This window comes from Daldinia decipiens, assembly GCF_022478715.1.
Source record: "Daldinia decipiens strain CBS 113046 unplaced genomic scaffold F4813scaffold_11, whole genome shotgun sequence".
Taxonomy (NCBI): Eukaryota; Fungi; Ascomycota; class Sordariomycetes; order Xylariales; family Hypoxylaceae; genus Daldinia; species Daldinia decipiens.
This window is the reverse complement of record NW_026054554.1, coordinates 281215-300416: the sequence shown is the minus strand read 5'-3', so window position 1 is coordinate 300416 and position 19202 is coordinate 281215. Positions and strand designations below refer to the sequence as shown.

General features: G+C 45.5%; 7 protein-coding genes across 7 annotated transcripts; 3 read left to right on the top strand and 4 right to left on the bottom strand.

The window, feature by feature from the left end:
- Positions 1–2116: 2116 nt before the first annotated feature.
- F4813DRAFT_33075 (uncharacterized protein) lies at positions 2117–4587 on the top strand. The gene is made up of 3 exons (XM_049241129.1): positions 2117–2568; positions 2638–2663; positions 2819–4587. The coding sequence occupies exons 1-3, from the start codon at positions 2427–2429 to the stop codon at positions 4430–4432; spliced, it is 1782 nt and encodes a 593-aa protein (XP_049100858.1). The 5' UTR covers positions 2117–2426; the 3' UTR covers positions 4433–4587.
- A 51-nt stretch (positions 4588–4638) lies between these two features.
- Positions 4639–7748, bottom strand: F4813DRAFT_355061 (uncharacterized protein). The gene is made up of 4 exons (XM_049242820.1): positions 6151–7748; positions 5540–6095; positions 5308–5486; positions 4639–5248 (listed from the first exon to the last, which is right to left on the bottom strand). Exons 1-4 carry the CDS (start codon positions 7637–7639, stop codon positions 5103–5105), a joined length of 2370 nt encoding a protein of 789 aa, XP_049100857.1. The 5' UTR covers positions 7640–7748; the 3' UTR covers positions 4639–5102.
- Positions 7749–8543: 795 nt separating this feature from the next.
- F4813DRAFT_395306 (ammonium transporter) lies at positions 8544–10757 on the bottom strand (the record flags this gene model as incomplete). Its single annotated transcript, XM_049247685.1, has 4 exons — positions 10160–10757; positions 9728–10047; positions 8963–9640; positions 8544–8901 (listed from the first exon to the last, which is right to left on the bottom strand). Exons 1-4 carry the CDS (start codon positions 10256–10258, stop codon positions 8544–8546), a joined length of 1455 nt encoding a protein of 484 aa, XP_049100856.1. The 5' UTR covers positions 10259–10757.
- Positions 10758–13279: 2522 nt separating this feature from the next.
- On the bottom strand, positions 13280–13826 carry F4813DRAFT_388148 (uncharacterized protein; the record flags this gene model as incomplete). Its single annotated transcript, XM_049246657.1, has 2 exons — positions 13280–13623; positions 13676–13826. 2 exons carry the CDS (start codon positions 13824–13826, stop codon positions 13280–13282), a joined length of 495 nt encoding a protein of 164 aa, XP_049100855.1.
- Positions 13604–14966, top strand: F4813DRAFT_355038 (uncharacterized protein). Its single transcript, XM_049242819.1, has 3 exons — positions 13604–13623; positions 13676–14238; positions 14292–14966. Exons 2-3 carry the CDS (start codon positions 14167–14169, stop codon positions 14529–14531), a joined length of 312 nt encoding a protein of 103 aa, XP_049100854.1. The 5' UTR covers positions 13604–13623; positions 13676–14166; the 3' UTR covers positions 14532–14966.
- Positions 14967–15812: 846 nt separating this feature from the next.
- F4813DRAFT_355036 (uncharacterized protein) lies at positions 15813–16889 on the top strand. The gene is made up of 3 exons (XM_049242818.1): positions 15813–16219; positions 16273–16598; positions 16667–16889. Exons 1-3 carry the CDS (start codon positions 16030–16032, stop codon positions 16775–16777), a joined length of 627 nt encoding a protein of 208 aa, XP_049100853.1. The 5' UTR covers positions 15813–16029; the 3' UTR covers positions 16778–16889.
- A 910-nt stretch (positions 16890–17799) lies between these two features.
- F4813DRAFT_395299 (uncharacterized protein) lies at positions 17800–19034 on the bottom strand (the record flags this gene model as incomplete). Its single annotated transcript, XM_049247684.1, has 3 exons — positions 17800–18855; positions 18904–18915; positions 18972–19034. The coding sequence occupies 3 exons, from the start codon at positions 19032–19034 to the stop codon at positions 17800–17802; spliced, it is 1131 nt and encodes a 376-aa protein (XP_049100852.1).
- Positions 19035–19202: the final 168 nt, after the last annotated feature.

Sequence of the window (19202 nt, the reverse complement as noted above, 5' to 3'; positions counted from 1 at the left end):
CCGGACAATTCCGTTTGCTTGTACGAAGTACATTATGTAGGTTAGGTAGGTAGGTAGGTAGGTAGGTATGTACCTAACCTAGGTATACTCAGGTATTTAGTACGAGGTGTACTTGGTAACATTTATGTGTAACCGTTTTCTATCCAATATTGTTAACTTGTTACCGATTACCGTATTACATAGGTAGGTACATATAATAAATAGGATTTTACGCCTTATATGTACTAACTAGGGGTGTATCTTGAAAACGCGTTTGTGCGAGAGGGTACCGTAGAACATAGAATAGGGAATTAGTAATACATAGTAATTCTGTCTAGGTTGATATCGAATTAGATATTTTCTCTCCGAACCACATCGGCGATTAAGACGTTCCATTGGTGGTAACTAGGTAATATTGAAACGTCATGTTACGTATGTACAAAAAGGAGGTATGTATCTAAGAAGAGCGCATTGATACATGTGATTAAGATAGCATTAGTATGTACCTACATATGGACATGGTCCACTTACACGTACAAGGGCAATAATACCCCTGATGCCGTACCGCATATGTATGCGGTAGAAAACACTACTATGATTTGGTACTAGTTACCTATCAGTTACCTAGGTTAGGTATGTATCAATTCCCCTCAACTCTAGCTTAGGTAGTTAGAGCTTTATCTCAACAAAATACCAGATATGTATGATACGACCTTTACTCTCAACAACTTGGACATTATTCGGGAATTACGTGCCAAGGTAAGAACTGAACCTCCAACGAACACGATACCACGCCAATCAGAAGTTACACATCAGCTTCGAATAAAGAGCAAAAAGAGAATTGGTTTCATATCTTGCATCCTTCATATCGATAGAGCTGTTCCGGACTTGCCTTCTATGGGTACCGCACAGTGAAAAAGTCCTGCCGATCTAGACATCGGCCGGGGAAAGGATTGGTACCCGGAATACCATTAGGTATCTCCGCCGCCATGGTAGACATTGAAGGTTGCGACTTTTCGGGTCTCACATAAGCTTGACCGACCCAAACAAACTGCCAAGCTAGGACGGTGGACGACTCCTATTCTAATGCGTCCGGGGTCGACCAATGAATGGTCCCCTTTTTTAGGGCTGAGATGGCTACATAGGTAAGTATATACATCCAAAACCACGATATCATGTAGTACGAGCTAACCCGCCGGCATCTCAGCCCAAAGATGGGGGCGAGCAGCAAGTCACCCGGGCCGCTGATAACCTTAAGACAGACGATCGGTATTCAGGATTAGATTATCCGCAGAAGTGCCGGCAGCTAATCTTCTTCTCGGATCCCTCAGATGTGCTCGTAGGCTGACGAAGACGACACCATCAAGGCCACCGCCATCTCCAAAGAGAGAATGTCGGTGCCTATCGTGACTTGTGACGATCTCATAATCATACGTAGCAGCGGGCAAGCCGCTGGTATTAGAGAGAATAGATGGTCTTTTTTATCTTCATGCGCATCTGAGGCACAGACACAAGGTAACCCAGGCCATTGGTCTGAGCCTCTCGCCGACTACTATGTAGGCATGTCATGTTCTTGTTGTTCCTATTATGGTCATATATAACGTTTCATGGTCCGAGACTATGTAATAATACAGTTGCTTGTTAACCATGGGAACTTGCCATTTGTACAAGCCCCTGTTATGAGGTATGTAGCTGTATTTCCACGGAGATCGATTTACGCAACGCTTGTTTCCTTATCCCCGAGTATGATTTGCTAGAATACTACTATGTATGGGACTACTGTACTATGCATTGTCTTGCTGGTCCTTTCTGGGCCATGCCGCCATGATGCCATGATGCTATTACTGATGCCCACATGTTATCCACATGCCACCAAACTGCTATGTAGCCGTGCCTGTTAACATATATAGAATCAGCCTTGACCGATGGAACTTCATCTTACCACATTGCGGGGCTAGTGACACCAGTCCGAGTTCTCCACCAGTCCGAATGCCGCAATTCCATCATGTCCTAACCTTACATAATTAATAATACGAAATAACATCTCCAGCTGCCCCCTATTACGACGTTACCATCCAGACGGATTCGCTATAGCTCTCGGACTAGAATCTGGGCAATATACTTTATTTATGTATACGATCTCCATCACTATCGCCAGCGGCTAGGTATCCCAGTTTTTGGAGCCGAACCCCTGCACCGGCCTGGCTTACCAGACACCCATGCCCACTGGCCTACATATTTATTATTTGACGGATAAGTAATCAGTCGACTACGTCCGCCGGTCGGCTCATCATCGCGCTTCGAATCAGGTTCGCGACGCAAAGTAACGATAAAACAAGATCACAGCTACTATCCCACACGGAAATACAGCTGTATTAGATTAAGACAACAGTTGGATATAGAAAACCCATAATTCGAGGCAGAAAACGCATTTCCCGTCAGCCGATATGAGACAGACTCGTCGGAACAGCCCCAGCAGCCTCAGTCAACAGTCGGCACAGACTTCCGATTCGTCGGAAAAGAGTAGTCGACGATGCGACGGATTAAAACCCACAAGGAAGAGGGCGAGTAAACCCAAAGTCCGAACAGGTAAACTATCTATCCCCGATGAGGTCAAGACGGGGCCAGTTAGCTAACGTCTTCTCCGCCGTATAATAGGCTGTATTAGCTGTAAAAGAAGACATGTCAGTTCATCTTGAAACTTCCAGTTCCTCTGTTATTCGACTTGTCTGGAGGAAGTTATCAAGTCGCAAATTAGCGCCCATGACAGTCACAATTACTCCTTGTTGACAGGCTGTTGGCTACTATGCATCGCAGCTACTAACTTAATTGTCTATAGGTCAAATGTGACGAGGGCAAGCCGTCTTGCGCAGAGTGTGAGCGTCTTGGACTTATGTGCGAGGGCTACGCTCCGCCTAAAGTCAAGACCACCTCCTGTCGGTCTGAAAGATTACTATTGCCAAAGCCGAAGCTTGCCTCGGTGCAGCCAGCTAAGCTTGCTGCTTTGTCTCAGGCGGTGGACTATCGATCGCCAACTCCATTAATGCCCACCTTTGGCTTTGAACTGAACGACGACGACAAATGGTACTTTGTTCTGTTTAGGGATCAAATATCTCGAGAACTTTCGCCTTACTTTCGGTCGAGCTTCTGGTCCCAGACGTCTCTTCGAGATAGCATGGTCAACAGATGCATTCATCATTCTATTCTCAGTATAGGTGCCTATGGCCGTGCTCTTATGGACCTCCGCGAGGGGTACGCGGCCAATGGCAAGGTGTGTCGGACATGGTGGCCTCCGTCGGTACTGAATCGACATCACCAAGCGGCTCTTATGCATCACGCCAAAGCGCTTTCTCATCTACGATCTAACATCAGGACATTTGGGATCGACGGACGTTTAACAATGGCGGCAACCCTCTTATTTATAGTGTTCGAGAATATGCAAGGGAACTATCTCAGCTCTGGGAATCTTATACGCAGCGGCATCAAAGTTTTGAAGAATATACGGGGAGGAGATTCCAAGTCTATTTTACGGCGTCAATGGTATCGATGTCTATCAGCTCCGCGAGACGAGGTGGACGAGATGACCATTATGTTTGCACGCCATAGCGTCGCAACCGCGTGTGTCCCGTTCGCGCACGGGAAATTCGCATACCACATCTTACTTACCGAGGACGAAGACGAAGACGGCGACACCGGATTAGACGGCCCATTCACGTTTTCGGCCCCGCAGACCCTCGAGCAGGCGAGGCAAATATGGGATCATCTGATGGTGCAGATCGCAAGTTTCCAGAGCAAAATTACCTGGCACAATTCGAATCCCGAATACGACTTCGACGAGTCCGCGGCCTTCCGTGACCAAGCCATGTACCTGGCTCAACTAAACGACTTGGGCGTCGCGCTAGATTCGCTGCTGTTCAGTACCGTAGACAGCCGCGATCGCCAAGGTCTCGAGCTGTTGCGGATGCATCACACGATAGCCTTCGTATCTACATCGTGTTGTTTCGATACGACAGAGACGATGTACGATCAATACATACCCCAGTTCGAAGACATAGTTCAACGATGCAAGGAATTCACGGATTTCCCATCGGAAGTAGCCACGAAGATAGGGTTCATCAACGAGGCCGGTCGATTACCTTTGCTAGCTTTCACAGGGTTGAAGTGTCGGAAGGCGAGTGTTCGACAGGAGGCAGTGCAGTTGCTACTGCATTGCGACTGGCGCGAAGCAACCTGGGATAGCGAGAACCTCGCAAACGTCGTGACCGGCATCATGAAGCTCGAAGGGCAACTGGATCCGATAGATCCCGATTGCTTGGTCCCGGCCAAGGACCGCTACACGTGGACGAATATATTCTGGGACTTTGAAAAGCGGCAGATGCTCCTCGAGTATACCAAGGCGCTGCCCGACGAACTTGGCGAGTTCCACAAGGTTAGCTATGTGATGGATGTCTAGGACTTGGTCGTCTGGGCGTATCTTGGGAATATCATAATAGGTTAATCTAGGGGGTTGCAGCACGTATATCGACTAAAGACACTCGAAATGATATACATCACTCCAACATCATGTTTTAGTTTAACTTGTATCTACCATCTAATTATTTAGGTCACGTCGAGTTTAGCAGCCTTAGCCATCGTTTGGTTTTTAATGATAGTCTCAAGACGCAAGTCAAGAATATGTATTACTACAGCTAGTTCGTAGCAAGAAATGTGGACTGTACTCAATACATGGCAGGAGAAGTAACAAAACAATACCTCGAAGCCTTTCAACGCTTCGCCTTCCTCGCCGTGTGCAACGCGGAGAGCAAATCTCCCAGAAGGCCCTCGTCGTCGTCCTCCCTCTTGCGCTTTCCTCCCTTGTCTGATATGTCCCGCTCAGCCAGAGCCATACTGGCCCCACCACCCCCAGTAGGTCGAGGGACATCTTCAAGACGCCGAGGGACTGTTCCAGGACCTAGAGATACCTCTCCAGGTTGGTTAGGGACTTCCCATGGCTGAATGAATTTGATTCCCTCAGCACCAAGATCCGAGTCGTAGAACTCATGACTATCGCAATCGTATAAGTTAGTACCCACTTGTATAAGTAGGGGGTGGGTTCGGGAAGAGATCTCAAAGACCATGACTCCTTAATTACTCCAACTAAGGTAAGGAGTCTTAACTCTTGAGAGGGATATAGAAGAGGCAGTGGTGCTCTTTATTACGTACATTCTGACTGGGTATCTGCCCCTCCGGTCCCATCCACCAGGATGAAAGAACTTTGGGGCGTGAAATTCTACCAAATATTAGTTGAAGTTCCTACTTTTCATTTTTGAATATCGACAAAACACTTACTCTTAGATATATTCTTAGCATAGATTGGGCCGTCTTGTGGTATATCATGTACTCCCTTTGGGAAAAACTGCCGGTACTGTGGCGGGCGATCCAAATCTTCGAGAGGTCGAAGCTTTGGCGTAATTCGCCTACCGTGTTGTTGATAGCCCTCTGGGTTTGTAGTCATAGATATTTGATACCTATGAGAGTAGTTTTAGTATTGCCATTATGGTAGATCTGGACCTTTACATACGTAGGTTGGGCTGTCGTCTCATCTGGGCGATCATCAGATTTCGTTCCACATCCTTTCCAATTACAACTAAAGCCTGTTTTACAATGAGGACAGGAATGCGGGTTTGTACATATGGCACATGAATACTTCCAGCCGCAAGAAGTACACCTGATCCATGGGCGATGATCGAGGCAATACCAGCCTTTTGTCCACAATTCCATCAACATGTTTTTCCCTTCATTTGTAACTTCGTTTATCCCTGGTGGTGGTACATGCCTACACCATCGGCCTATGCCAATATATGTAGGGGCCCTCATAGTATCCATATGCCGTACGAGCCGGTTGCGTGCATCGTAAACGTTGGTCGGTTGTGTTCGGTATTTTTGCCAAAGTACACCATTGGTCTGTGGATATTTGGTGAGAAGATCATCCAACCGTCTTACATACGGTCTAAAGTATTCTCTTTGAAGATCAGCAATTTCTTCACGCCTCCCCGGCTCTGTAGACTCTACAGTACTCTTGTAGGACAAGAAGCTGTCGATTACGTCTACATCTTCGGCGAATCCTGCATCGGCGACTAAAAGAGGTCAGTTTCAGGAGTTAGAATGGGGACGATCAGTGCTATTACATACGTAATCTAACCGCATTTTCGTATTTGATTGTATAAACAGTCTCGAAAAGGCCGATTATTGTATCAGTATGTAACTGAATGGTGGGAAGCTCTCTATTGTGGCGGCCAGGAAAATGTACTGCCCAATTACTAAACCATTCAACCGCTCGAACGTCATCAGACAAAGATGCCGAATGGACGGCAGCGCTGAAATATCGCGTTGAAAGGGTTAGACTCGTTTCGTCTAAAAAGTCTGGACCGGTCCTGTCGGAACCTCTCGCCTTGCGATAATGATCTCTCATGAACCGCAGTCGTCCCATCATCGTAGACCCTACATAAGTCATAATCTCTTGGTGGAACCCTGTCTTCCTAAGCTCGTCGACATTCCAATCATACGCCTCAGCTATCGATGTGAATAAGCGATCAGCCGCGTTACCCCGGTTGGAAGCTTCTAATTCCATTTGGAGTTTATTTAATTCTGCCATAATAAGGTCAAAATCCTCTAGGAATGCCCAGCCCGTTGTGTTCGTGTGCAGTCGTCTAACAGTTTTCTGCGCGGTGGCCGGATTGTCGACGGCACCTCTATCCCGTGAATACTCTCCCACATTTGACAGCTCGCGCAATACGGCATCCACAAAATCCTCCGGTTCTTGTAGTTTATGGGCATCTCTAAGGACTATCATGAGGTCATAAGGTTCGTGTTCTTCACCTTGCGACACCGGCTGCCTCTCGGCCGGGTCCCTAACATAGTAGCGACTTGTGGTTTCGAATGACTGCATCCACCATTTGCCACGCGCCTGTATTCTGTTCTTGGTCTCTTCTTCTACTCTTTGCATACGCGGCCTCAAGGTAATCGGAACTGCAATAGTAGGCTGACGATTTGAATTCCCCCCCCGTTCTATCCGACCCATTTCATTAATCTCATCCTGGGTGCGACGCCAACGAGGATACCCCGGAGTCGACCGCCCATGCTGAATCAACCTCGAAGTAGGCTGTGGCTGTGGCTGCTCGTCACCTGTATTTTGCGATGGTCCGGCAGTAGTTTCCTCTTGGGGTTCAGCCCCCTGAGTCGTATCTTCCTGTCCTGATCGTCTCCATACACCACCTAAATCTCTCGGTTGCTGTTTATATCCCCGGGATAGATTGTCTTTTACACGTTGTCTCCATTGGTTACCGAAATCTCTCTGTGGTGGTTGAGGCGGAGATGTATCTTCCTGTACGGGTCGTCTCCACGAACCGCTTAGATCTCTCGGTTCCTGTTTGCCCTGGGATGAATTGTCTTGTGAGGATTGTCTCCATTGTCTACCAAAATCTCTTGTCCGTGGTTGAGGCGGAGGTGGATGATCCTGTGTGGGTTGTCTCCACGGTCTGTCCAAATCTCTCCTCTGGGACGTGCCTCTATTTTGCAAGTTTAGTTGATTAAAAGCATTGTATACCTCTTCGTCGTTGACATCGCTACCATCGCTAACGCCGTATATATCATCGTCATCGGGATATCTGTTGTAAGCCATGGTTGAACTTGCAAATGATTAACCGCTAGCGCTGGGAGGTACTGGGTTAACGACTATTGTTTCTCCTGGCTAGCTCTTAAGAGGGTGCTACATGCGTCGGAAAAGGGTGTAAAAAGGACCTCAAGTTAGATTGGGTATATATTTACAGTGAACGGTTGGTTCGAAGCCCTACATTTACCCGTATACCGCATTCGGCAGTTCTTTTGTTAGATAATACCGAGTTGGGAGACGAGAGCAGTTTTCTCAAAGGGCTAATTACACCCATTGTTTTCGAGGAATGCAGGCTGGCCTCTATCTGTTAGTAGAATTGGAACCGCTCTGGCTAGATCGGAAAGTTGTACTTGATCTCAGGTTCATAAAAGGATGATGAGTGTGGCTTTGGTATTAAGTTCGCCAACATAATAAGCTACAATAATATCGATTGACGGATTATATTGGTTTAGCACACGGTGACTTGTTTCTAATGGCGTTTAAAATATTAACAGTCAACACTATATATTAATAAGGCACGAAGGCAACTTGAGCGATTGCGTAGTAATAATCGGATACGAAATGCCGCACAGGACTTGGACAATGATAAATACAGATTTGTGATTGAATTAATATGGCAGTAATGGAGCCTTTAACTGGAGAAACCATAATATCTATCTTGGTTTGATGATGTTCTGATAAACAGGGTATAATTCGACGTGTTGTAAACTCAAATACAGAGCAAATGAGGTTTATCAATACTAACAAAACAATAAGACACCTTCTAATACAATATGCTTCTTAATATCGTAACCCTTTTTCTATGTAGGGTGCTGACTCCCCTAAATTCACTTTGATAAACGTACTGCTAGGTAGTTAAATATACGTTCACTTGACACATTTCAAAATAACGCAAATCAAGTACCATTCCTTCCTAAACCATCTTTTCAGGCCCATCGCTACTCTTAGAGGAGCCTGCACGACCGGCGTTAGGGGTCGACACCTCAGCTGGGCCTGCGAGGACGTCGCTGGTATGGCGTTGCAGCTCGACGTAGTCGTACGCGAACTCGCCCAACTGGTCGTCGTCAATGCCGACCTCCTCATTCTCGGCCGAAACGCGCAGGCTCAGGCCTGGAATCAGGTTCAGGATGAACAAGATCACGCACGTTAGAACGAAAGAGTAGGAGAACCCCGCCACGCAGTCCGCAATCTGGTAACCCAATTGTACGTAGTTGTGGTTGATCCAACCGCCTGGGATCACTGTGAAACCGTCGAGAGCTGCGATATAGTCGCTGTAATGTGGTGTCTTGTTAGTATCTAGCCGGGTTCAAATAAAGGGAGGCTATAACCTACGCTGCAAAAAGACCAGTTAGAAGGTTTCCGATAATACCCCCTATTCCGTGGACAGCAAAAATATCAAGCGCCTCGTCTACGCCCATGACAAACTTGAGCTTAGTGGCAAAGTTGCAGCCTATGCCTCCTACGATACCGAAGATGACGGCAGCCCAGGGGGTAACGAAACCGGCAGCGGGCGTGATGGCTACGAGACCTGCGATTGCTCCAGAGCAGAACCCCACGACTGACCACTTCTTCTCAAGGCGGTAGTCAAGAAGGGTCCACGTGATACCCCCAACGGATGCGGCCAGGTGCGTGACGATGCAGGCCATGACGGCGCGCATATTAGCAGCGAGAGCGGAGCCGCCGTTGAAGCCGAACCAACCGACCCAGAGGAAGACGGTACCGAGGACGATGTGAGTGACGTTATGCGGGCGATAGGGTAGACCGGCGGACTTTGCGTATCCAGTCCGCTTGCCGATCATGACGGAAAACGCAAGGGCGGCTGCGCCAGACGAGATGTGGACCGGAGTACCACCAGCAAAGTCCAGGCCACCCATCTTGAAGGACCAGCCGTTGGCGTTCCACGTCCAGTATGCGATAGGATCATACACGATGGTGGCCCATATGAACATGAAGACAATGCATGGGAGTACACGTGCGCGGTCGACTGCGGCACCGATCGCAAGGGCTGGTCTGAATCGTATGCGGTTCTGCGTTAGAAACTTGATGCGGGAAAGGACTTCTCAGGTTACGACACCACCTAATCCACGGAGAACTCACGTAATAGCGGCGAACATGCCCTGGTACAGACAGAATAAGAGATCGGGAACCTTGGTGCTACCGACCGAGGGTTGCGCGAGGGTCTTCATGAGGCCGAAGTTGGAGAGATCGCCAATGAAGCTGCTGCCGGTATGGGAAAAGGTCAAGCTATATCCCCAGAAGAACCACTGGAAGTCGACGACGGCGATGGATAGCATGGACAGCATAATTAGCGACAGCGCAGATTTGCGTCGCGCAAGACCTGAATAGAAGAAGCCGACACCGGGAACCATAAGAAGGACGAGGGCAGCGCAGGTCATGATCCAGGCAAAGTCGCCGCTCTAGAATAGAAGAACATTTAGCACTTTTCTTCTTCGTATACTTTACTCCTACCAATTCATCCTTTTTCATCTTCTTTTTCTTTTCGAAATTTTTTTTTTTTCATGATCGTACCTCGTAGAATTGATTGAGATCTGTGACGCCGGCAGTATACCCGGCGTCAGCTTCTCCGGTAGTGCCATTGTACGGCGTAACGTACAAGCTGGCAGACATGCTGATATCGCTGCGAATAAGGAAGCCAGCCACTGCGTGGAACAGAAAACGCAGGTTCGAATATTCTCCCTCGATGAGACACACGTCTCGGATACGGGTGTCGCGATATTGCTTTTGACGACGGAATAAGACACAACGAAGGGAGAAGAGAAGAAATAAAGTCTTGCTACCAGAGGATGCCAGTGGCGGGTGCCAGTGTCTAAATACGGCTCAGCTCATTTAGGTACTCGCTGTTCGGGGAGCCTCCCTCGGTTGGGAAAGACATTGTTTATTGATGTATATGCTATGTACAACTACATGCGTCACTTCAGTTGTTATGTGTTATCTGTACTCCGTACATGTAACAGGAGGGGGACGGATACAAGGGAGTCAGTCCATTTGCGCAACTTGTACATACGGCCCATGCGACATGAAAGGACAAGGACGTTCCCAATACCAAGGTTCTTTGTTCTTACCCTGCCTAGACAGGCACCTGCGATATCGTAGGTAGTTCAGCTCTAAACGAAGAGATATCAACCACCCCCCTGGCTGATGTCTTTAATAGTCATTTTAAAATGGTTATTGATAGGTGTAGGTAGTGGAGTTGCTGATAAGAACCCGAGAAGAACGGTGGGCTCTCATTGTTAACCTTGCTATTCTTGGCATGGTGACTAGGAGGGGGCCAAGGGGGCCACGGGGGCGGAGGACCTTACAGATAGGCGACCGAATACACTGTTTGGCTGCGTGGCCGGAGTATCACCACTAAAATGAGAAGACAAGTAGCAGTAGGATTCTTCCATGTAGTCTTTAAAGAAGTCATGGGTCTGTGGCGTTCTTGGACTTTAAATTGCCAAGATGTGAGAAACGGCAACTTGTATCGTGTCCAAGAATGCAAATGCAGCCGTATTTAATGCGAAATTGATCATCTTACTGTAGCTCGGCTACTAACCGTCTTAACGGTAAGATGCCATTACTAGGTTACCTATTACTGAGGAGTGCTTCTAGCTCAATAGGGGCTACCTACCTAGGTGTATATTGTAGGTTAGGTACCTACTTGAACAAAAAAGCATAAACACACCGACAACATCATTGATGCTTTATTCGGTTCGGTACTACGAGGGGACTTTCCGTTCAGGGCTATGCTGTATGTCTTAGAATCGGGGAACACGGCAACAGTACCAATGCAGATGCGCATGAGATGTGTACCTTAGGTAGGTATACATCAAAGATGGCACATTGTACCAGCTACCACGTGGTTTTGTAACGAAGGAAGCCTCGGCGAAAATCTACAGTTGTCTAAGACATCTAAAAGGCGACGAGCATTTGATCTGTCTTTGAATACATACGTGAATACGTGAATACGTGGATTAAGGTGTGGCAATAGAAGAAGGGATAAAGACGGTCTGCGACTCGTGGCGGCTGGGCCGTTGGCGGTTGGCGATCTTATTGGGCGCGCTTTCAAGTTGGTGAATGAAAATAACTTAGAACTCGAAAGGCCATTTGTTAAATCCCTGAAATTGAAGCAAACAATTATAATAAGCGAGAACGTTGTCGGATCCGAGCAACATATTCTCATTGACCCATCACGCTTTATACCTGCTTAGCCCTGAAATCTTTCGCTATTGAATATTGAATGGCATCTATATCGGGATCATGTTGGGCGGTCAAGACGTGACGTTGGTCGCACAGCTCGAACATCAAGGGTCGATCATTCCTTGGCTTCGTAAGGGTGTAAAAGAAGATCCGTTGGAGAGCAGAACTAAAAGGCCATCTGTGAAGTGAAAACAGTTCTAAAGATAGTTGAATCATCCCTTACCTGGTTTTGCTAGCAATCTGGTCGGACTAAGGTACTTACACCTACTTACACCTAACCTAGGTAGTTAATTCACTTAATATCAAAGCTTCTTCTAGAAGCAAAACAGATGATTGTTTTCTTCAGCCGTATCTGCCAGTTCACAGTTCAGCCGGTAACAAACGTAATAATCAGCCTAGACAGCAGGCAAGATACCACAGGAACAAGATGGGACCTTGGATCGGGCCAAGACCTGCCAAGCATGGTGCCCAGAGATAAGGAAATGCGCTGTCCAATAGCAACGTTCCATTTTCTCCAAAACGGATGCTCGGTCCCCTGTCGACAATATCTGAAGCTAACGGCAGGGCTGCTAATCAGCGCTCAAGCTGGAGTTCCCCGATCCACTTGTATCATCTCCCCGTCCTCGTCGCGTTTGTCGACTCTCTATGTATTCTATGCAGTACGCGTGGGTACAGCATGTCTACGAAGACTTGTATATGAAGGTACCTTATAAATGTTCATTAGGTGCATTCATAAGAATCCCGAGGTTATATCAAAGTGGAAGCTGTTGCTGTTGCTGACGAAAGTCGAGCGTTTAATCAGAGTGTGAAACGATAACGGGAATAGACATGCCGTGAGCTGTTTGTTATACTATGTATAACATAAACATATTGTGTAACGAATTGGTGGTTTATCTGCCCAACCTGTCAAACCCACTCCAGCTTTTGATCTTGCATGCCCCATGCATACAAGCGCCGCCGCTTCGGGTTGACCTAGTTGCATAGGTAGTAACAGTTCCGAGAGTTTAAGCCCCATCTATTGAAATCTTGAAATCACTAACATCCCGACAGCTGTGGGCTGTAGCGCTGACTTCGGATGGTTCTTACCACGAGGCGAACTACCTAGCTAGTGGCGTAATACAATCGTGGGGCGATATTGCATAGCTATGGGATACCATGCAACAGGATGCTAGGATGGTACGACTACAATCGTTTTGAGGCTTATACTCTATTTGCTTTCGTGTATGTTAACCCTTGTAGGTTCCTCACACCACCCAATCGGCTGAGCGTTTATATAAGGTGATCTCTACTGTACGTATTGTTATAATTTTAATGAAAACACTGTAACACAATTAGATCTACGACACTGATATATGACTGATCATGTCCTGTACGTAGTATGATACCTGTATAGTATAATATGTTATATTCTAGTTCCTACCACGACAGTACTGATATAACAGGTCCAGATTACCGTGTACGAGAAAATGTCCCATATAAGAGGACGCGGCCGAGCAGACTCGCCATCCTTGACTTACCACTCTTCCTCGACTTTCCCTTCACTTCTTGCATCACTTGCTTCTCGGACTTCCACATCAACGGCAGCCACGAAGGGTATTTAAATAGCTTCAGCCAGAAACGAGGCTCAACGATAATATGCATGTGAAGATGGTGGATGGAGACAACATCAGGCCAGTAAATATCTCTGAAGAGAACACGGCGACCACGGTGGAATCCGATATGTACGTTGGCGGGTGGAACGGTAGGACAGTTCCGTTCCAGGAGATATTCTCCTAGTTCCACCATGGAGTCGACTAGACACAACTTGGTTAAAAATACTCCTTCTATAATATGTTGGTTACTGACCTAACGGCACATCCTCGAATTCTAGCTTCTCAACGTCGCGCCAGCTATGCAACTTGGGCATTATCAGCCAGTGATAGCGCCCCGCTTTGCGGATGTTATTTATCGCAAGAAGATCGTCATCCTGAGTAGCAGCATTAGTATGATGCAGCATCGTTTATTTTTGATGTTTGTCAAGATGCACCTCATAGATAATGTTCTCCTCAAATCTACTTCGGTCACAAAAGATGCAGTATGTTTGCACCTTTTCCTTCCACTCTAAATGGGTTAGGTAATAAATGAAAGACCATATCCTCTTCATCACGACGATGGAACGTAAGGTAGTAAGGTATGGTACCTAAATGGAAGGTTAGAAAAAGAGAGAGGCATGGTCTTTCATGATAGTATTGAAAGTATTAAATCGGATAATAATGTTTGACAAGGATCCGGGTAATTCCCGGCTGTCTTTCTGTTAGCCATTTTATGCCTATCAAGTAGTTTAGGACTATTACGAGATGGTACTGGTTGCCTCAAGGTATAATAAGACTGAAAGGGGTGCAAGTAGAAATTTCATCTCTCATGTTTTACTTGATACTGTTAGATGTATTTGCATAGTTTGATGAGAATGGTAAGCGCTTACTTATGGTCTCTGTTGTTAGGCATCGCCGAAGCTACCTTGCTCCGCCCCATGAGTGCAATCATGCTGGCTGGTTGGTTACTAGTCGGGGCTGTGGGAATGTATATATTTCCAATTACCTCGAAAAAACAAACATCTTTTCTTGTCTCCCTTGAATCAATTCAATCGGCACGGGCACTAGCCCAATTTACCTCGTCACGTTCTTTAGTCAGTGCTCTTTATTTGGGGCAGAGTACAGAGTAATCCCGAGTGGACATATGTAGTATAACTAGGCTCTAATAGTTAGAGGAACTCCTCGAGTTGTGCAATATTTTACATGCGGTAAGCCTGTCTTATCACTTTCGTACCCTTCATACACATCATCACCTAGTGATATAAGTTACTATGGACTCTAAAATAGCACATAAGTCCTAGGATACAAAGGGACAGGATCCGGGCAAATATACAGACCTTTTCAATGAGTCCTCTTAGCTTTGGTTAGGGTGTGTTCACAGGGTCATTTTCTGACATACATGTACCTATTTGATACCTTAACTGTCGTATTGAAATCTAAGTAATTTAAAGCCCTTATTAAGTGTAAAGCTATCTGATCTTGTTATAAAGATTGAGGAAAGTTTGATACCACGGGAATATAACTTTCCACATACATATGACAATACTTACTTTACTCGTCACTGGAAGCTCAATCAGGTAAGTTAATAATTACCTATTTACTATATTTTCGGAGGTTCGCTCCAAACTATTAGTTATTAAGTCCGTCCGAGGAGTTTGTCTCCGTTGGTGATATTACTCCGGGATGATATGATACCGTATGTCGGGAGGATGACGTAGTTACATCAAACTGAACGTGTTAACCCGGAGGTCATATGAAATAAAATATTGCGGGCTATGTCTATTGGGATAGCTGACACTACGTTGGACGTTGCAGAGGCATATCAGGGGCATATACATATCGTAGCATATAGGAATATCCAGCGCTCACGTACGGTATGATCTCTACCCCGAAGCCTCATAGTAACAATTTCGCAATCCGTTGCGGGGTTTTAGAACGGAGCTCTTTGTCTCCACATACCGATCCAACGTAGGGGACTTAGATGATGAGGAGGTATACGAAGTAGGACTTGTGTCAAATAAGCGTCATCCGAATTACTGATGTAAGCCGTAAGCGATACTTAGCCGCAAATGACCTGGAGAGTAAACGTAATGATATTTCGGGTATATACCCAACAAGATGTAGTTGACTACCTATTAGGACGTTGTCCCGATCCATTTATTGGTCCGGAATCTGGATGGTGTAATTGATGCAGGCAAGCAACGAACTGAACATTTACATCATTCGGGAACCAATACGTACCTAGGTTACCTTATTGTGCCTTCGGCAATAACATCAATGTGATCGGTGATTAGGATCTAATCGGTGATAAACTAGGTTAATGGATTAATTTATAGCATTTATCGAAAAATATATATATATATATGTATAGAAAAATCCGAGGTTTATATGGTAAGTATTTCGTAGAAACTATTTTAATATTAGTTATAATTTATAGGGTTTTAATATAGATTTGTATTGTATTACTTTTAAATTTCCGGCGTATTGAACATAGGAAGGACGCACGAGCTGTTTCTGCTCCGGCCGCTCGCATATATTAAGCCCTCCCCGCTCCCTTCTGGTCTCCTTCAACAAAGTAGTCTTCTATTCAATCTTCACGTTATTCTCCACGTCTTATTTTACTTCATCATGGCTATCATTGAGCTTGTCTTCCCTAAGGTGAAGAATGACCCCGAATCCATCAAGGGTGCACAAGGGACCATCCCTCTCGCTTTCAAGGCTCTAAAAGATGGAGGTGTGCTACGAGGAGCAGCAGGTGCTATTATCTCGGAAAACGGGAAAGATACCACCGGCGAATTTAGAGAATTCATTGCTCTCGGTACGCGGGCTGGTTGGCCCATATCTTGTTGTTGAGTCTCTAACAACTGCTAGAATGGCCTGAATTATCCTACTTCTACAAGTTCGTTGAATCCCCTGGCTACGCAGAGTATAAAGCCGCGGCACAACCCTTTTCATCCGGACCACCGGACTTGAATGTCTTTGAGACGAACCCCGGCGCGCATCTATTTGATGGCCGTCCTATCCTGGATATACTGCTCATTAGCCCTAAGAATGCGTCTGACGATGAAGCGGCGGCTGTCTTGAAGAAGGTACAGTCGACGCTAGAGAAGATCAGTGACACTGAGGGTGTGTATGGAAGCTCCTTGAACCTTCCTCAGAAGAAGATCACTATCGTGAGAGCAATTGCAGACAAGGCGGTTAGTATTCAAAGTCCTCTTTAGGTGCATATGAGAGCTCAAGTTACTGATATTAATACACTTACAAGGAATTGGATGCCGCGAAGAACGCCTCGGCGCGCCAAGAGATCTTGAAGGAGATCGGTGGCTTGGCCGAAGTGACCCAATTGGTTGCCGATGTTAAAGTGATGCCCTTCTAGAATGATCAAAGAGATCAACGACATCAGAAGTAGTTAGATTAGGTACTTCTACTATTATTTCTGATATTGATTGTAGAAAACAAGATCATAAATGAAGTAATATTTTATTTGGCTTAACGGTATTCGAAGAACATGTGAAGTATTAAATTAAACCAAGCTTGTTTGTTAGGTATATTAACCTCGATAAATCCTTCCATTAACTTTCCCGTCTTGCTCTCTAAACCGCTCAAACTAAATAAGATGGAATCAAAAGAACTCATGATCCACGATTTGGACTGCCAGATCTTTGGTCCCCTAGTTGATATCCTCGAAGAGTCACTTCTGCTTCTCGCTTCGGGGATCTGTATACCTACCACTGATTGGGGTTCTGGAGAGACTGAAGTAGCAGCAAGTGCCATGGAATCCCAAGTTGCCACAATGCGTCTCATCGCGAATCGAATATCAATCCCGATCCCCAATGTTTATGATTTCGATGTAACTGACAATAATGTAATCGGCGCCCCCAAATTTTAAGACAAATTCAATTAACCAGTTGATGCACCAGATTTCTTTAAGACATAGTCCGTTAATGGTTTCAACATGGAAACGTAGTAACCGGCGTAGCGTAACTAAGAATCCTCCTTCTAAATTGCATATCCTATAATCGCCGAGTAAGTACTTCCACCAAAAATTCCTAGGGTACAGAAAATGACCCATACTCTGAACAACTTAGATTCATACATTCGATCTGAGATATCTGATTCAGCCTTGAGCCCAGTCATCACACCAATAGGCAACAATTCAATCCCAACCCCCATGGCCTGTCGTTGGGAATCATCATGTTCTTGTGGTTGGAAGAGGGGGTGAACAGACGATGCAGCTGATTCGTTATGGATAATACGTTCACTATAGTCTGAAACATCGTGACTATAGGAATTTCTAATTCCCCCCTGATCTCTGCTGTGTTGCGTTTCTATAAAGAAAGTCAGCATATATCTAGATAAGTACCAAATTAGCTTTTCTGCTTCCAACTAGTACTAACCTCAGAATACTTCCCATGTTGACATCACTGGGAGAACTAAAAGTAATAGCGGAAGTATCTGGCCGAAACCCCATTTATTTTCGCTGCCATTTATGACTTCAGAAGAGACTGCATCCTGTTTGATAGATATGACTTCAATTATCAACGCTAAGGTCACTGTGTAAGCTCTCCAAATATCAATGAAATGTGACCTTATAATTTCCTGGAAGGTAAAGACCAGAATAAATATGACCCAAAAGATTGGCCGGACTATAATGGTCACGATAGTATACATGGCCCAATGATAAGAAAGAGTAACGAATGCCTTTATGGATTGGGTTTCCGTATATAATTGATATGTCGAATTAGCAGTTTGCACATATTGCGATGATTTTTTATCGATCCAATGTAACATCCCCTCAAAGCACGTTAATATAAAATTTGAAATGCGTGGAATCCTTCGGAAGATAGTTGGATATAGACATCTCATGCTCTCGATATAGGCCCAAACAGTGACAATTAAGTTGAAGCTGAGTAGAACGTCCGAAGTCGTGTCATGGTGAGAATCAATTAGATTGTCCCAAATACACTGGGTAGACGCTCCATACAGCTCCAGGAAGTTGACATTGAACACTGCAAAAATGCTTGGGATGATCATACCAAATAGGATCGTCATCAGAATCGTTCTGCATAGCTTCATTTGAGGATCTCTGTTGGTGTATCCATCAAGAGCATACAGAGCAGGTTGGTAGACGTTGAACGCAATACCACCCAAGGAGGCGACTATATCGAAATGGTACTGCGTAATAGTACAATGTTGAATGTAGCCTGCTGCCATTATCGCCAAGCCTGTGACTAATTGCTGGTCACTGGCCGCTAACACAACTGGTTGTATAGATTGAAGAGTCCACGGTTTCTTTATGGGCCTTGTAAACCGTCTAATATAACTCCTCAATAGATCATCTAGTCGCACGGCATATCCTGAATATGGGCTGAAAACGTCCGCGTGTCGAGATGAATATTCGACACTCGTAATCAAAAGACTAGACCATGCGGAAATTAAAAAGGCCGCAATTACCTACAGCATATTGAGTATTAGAAACGAGGTATATTGGAGAATACGTACTCCAATTCCAGCCTATACGATGGTTAGCCTAGTGAGACCTACGATAATAGAGTATGAATACCTCTTACAATATCTGGATCGGCATCAAATGTCTCCGAGGAGCAATCTGGTTCGACAAGGCAGGCTAACATTTCTGTTTTCTTTGAGTTCGTAGATAACAACTTGCGAGTTTCTTGAAATAATGATCGGATTTAGATTCACTACTTTCGGTCAAAGATACATGAAAATTCAAGAGTTGGTAGTATACAAGACCCGTGGTCAGTGACTACCATTACTAAAAATGATATTAAAAAGCTAAG

What these genes read in the sequence shown, in the direction of transcription:
- F4813DRAFT_355038 (XM_049242819.1), top strand. Translation starts at nt 14,167, where the DNA reads ATGGTACTGGTTGCCTCAAGGTATAATAAGACTGAAAGGGGTGCAAGT. An exon ending in ATTTCATCTCTCATGTTTTA is followed by an intron (nt 14,239 to 14,291) that starts CTTGATACTGTT and finishes GTAAGCGCTTAC; the next exon opens with TTATGGTCTCTGTTGTTAGG.
- F4813DRAFT_33075 (XM_049241129.1), top strand. Translation starts at nt 2,427, where the DNA reads ATGAGACAGACTCGTCGGAACAGCCCCAGCAGCCTCAGTCAACAGTCG. An exon ending in TAAACCCAAAGTCCGAACAG is followed by an intron (nt 2,569 to 2,637) that starts GTAAACTATCTA and finishes GCCGTATAATAG; the next exon opens with GCTGTATTAGCTGTAAAAGA. An exon ending in TTAGCTGTAAAAGAAGACAT is followed by an intron (nt 2,664 to 2,818) that starts GTCAGTTCATCT and finishes AATTGTCTATAG; the next exon opens with GTCAAATGTGACGAGGGCAA.
- F4813DRAFT_355036 (XM_049242818.1), top strand. Translation starts at nt 16,030, where the DNA reads ATGGCTATCATTGAGCTTGTCTTCCCTAAGGTGAAGAATGACCCCGAA. An exon ending in TAGAGAATTCATTGCTCTCG is followed by an intron (nt 16,220 to 16,272) that starts GTACGCGGGCTG and finishes AACAACTGCTAG; the next exon opens with AATGGCCTGAATTATCCTAC. An exon ending in GAGCAATTGCAGACAAGGCG is followed by an intron (nt 16,599 to 16,666) that starts GTTAGTATTCAA and finishes TACACTTACAAG; the next exon opens with GAATTGGATGCCGCGAAGAA.
- F4813DRAFT_355061 (XM_049242820.1), bottom strand. Translation starts at nt 7,639, where the DNA reads ATGGCTTACAACAGATATCCCGATGACGATGATATATACGGCGTTAGC. An exon ending in CGAAAATGCGGTTAGATTAC is followed by an intron (nt 6,096 to 6,150) that starts GTATGTAATAGC and finishes GACCTCTTTTAG; the next exon opens with TCGCCGATGCAGGATTCGCC. An exon ending in GAGACGACAGCCCAACCTAC is followed by an intron (nt 5,487 to 5,539) that starts GTATGTAAAGGT and finishes CTACTCTCATAG; the next exon opens with GTATCAAATATCTATGACTA.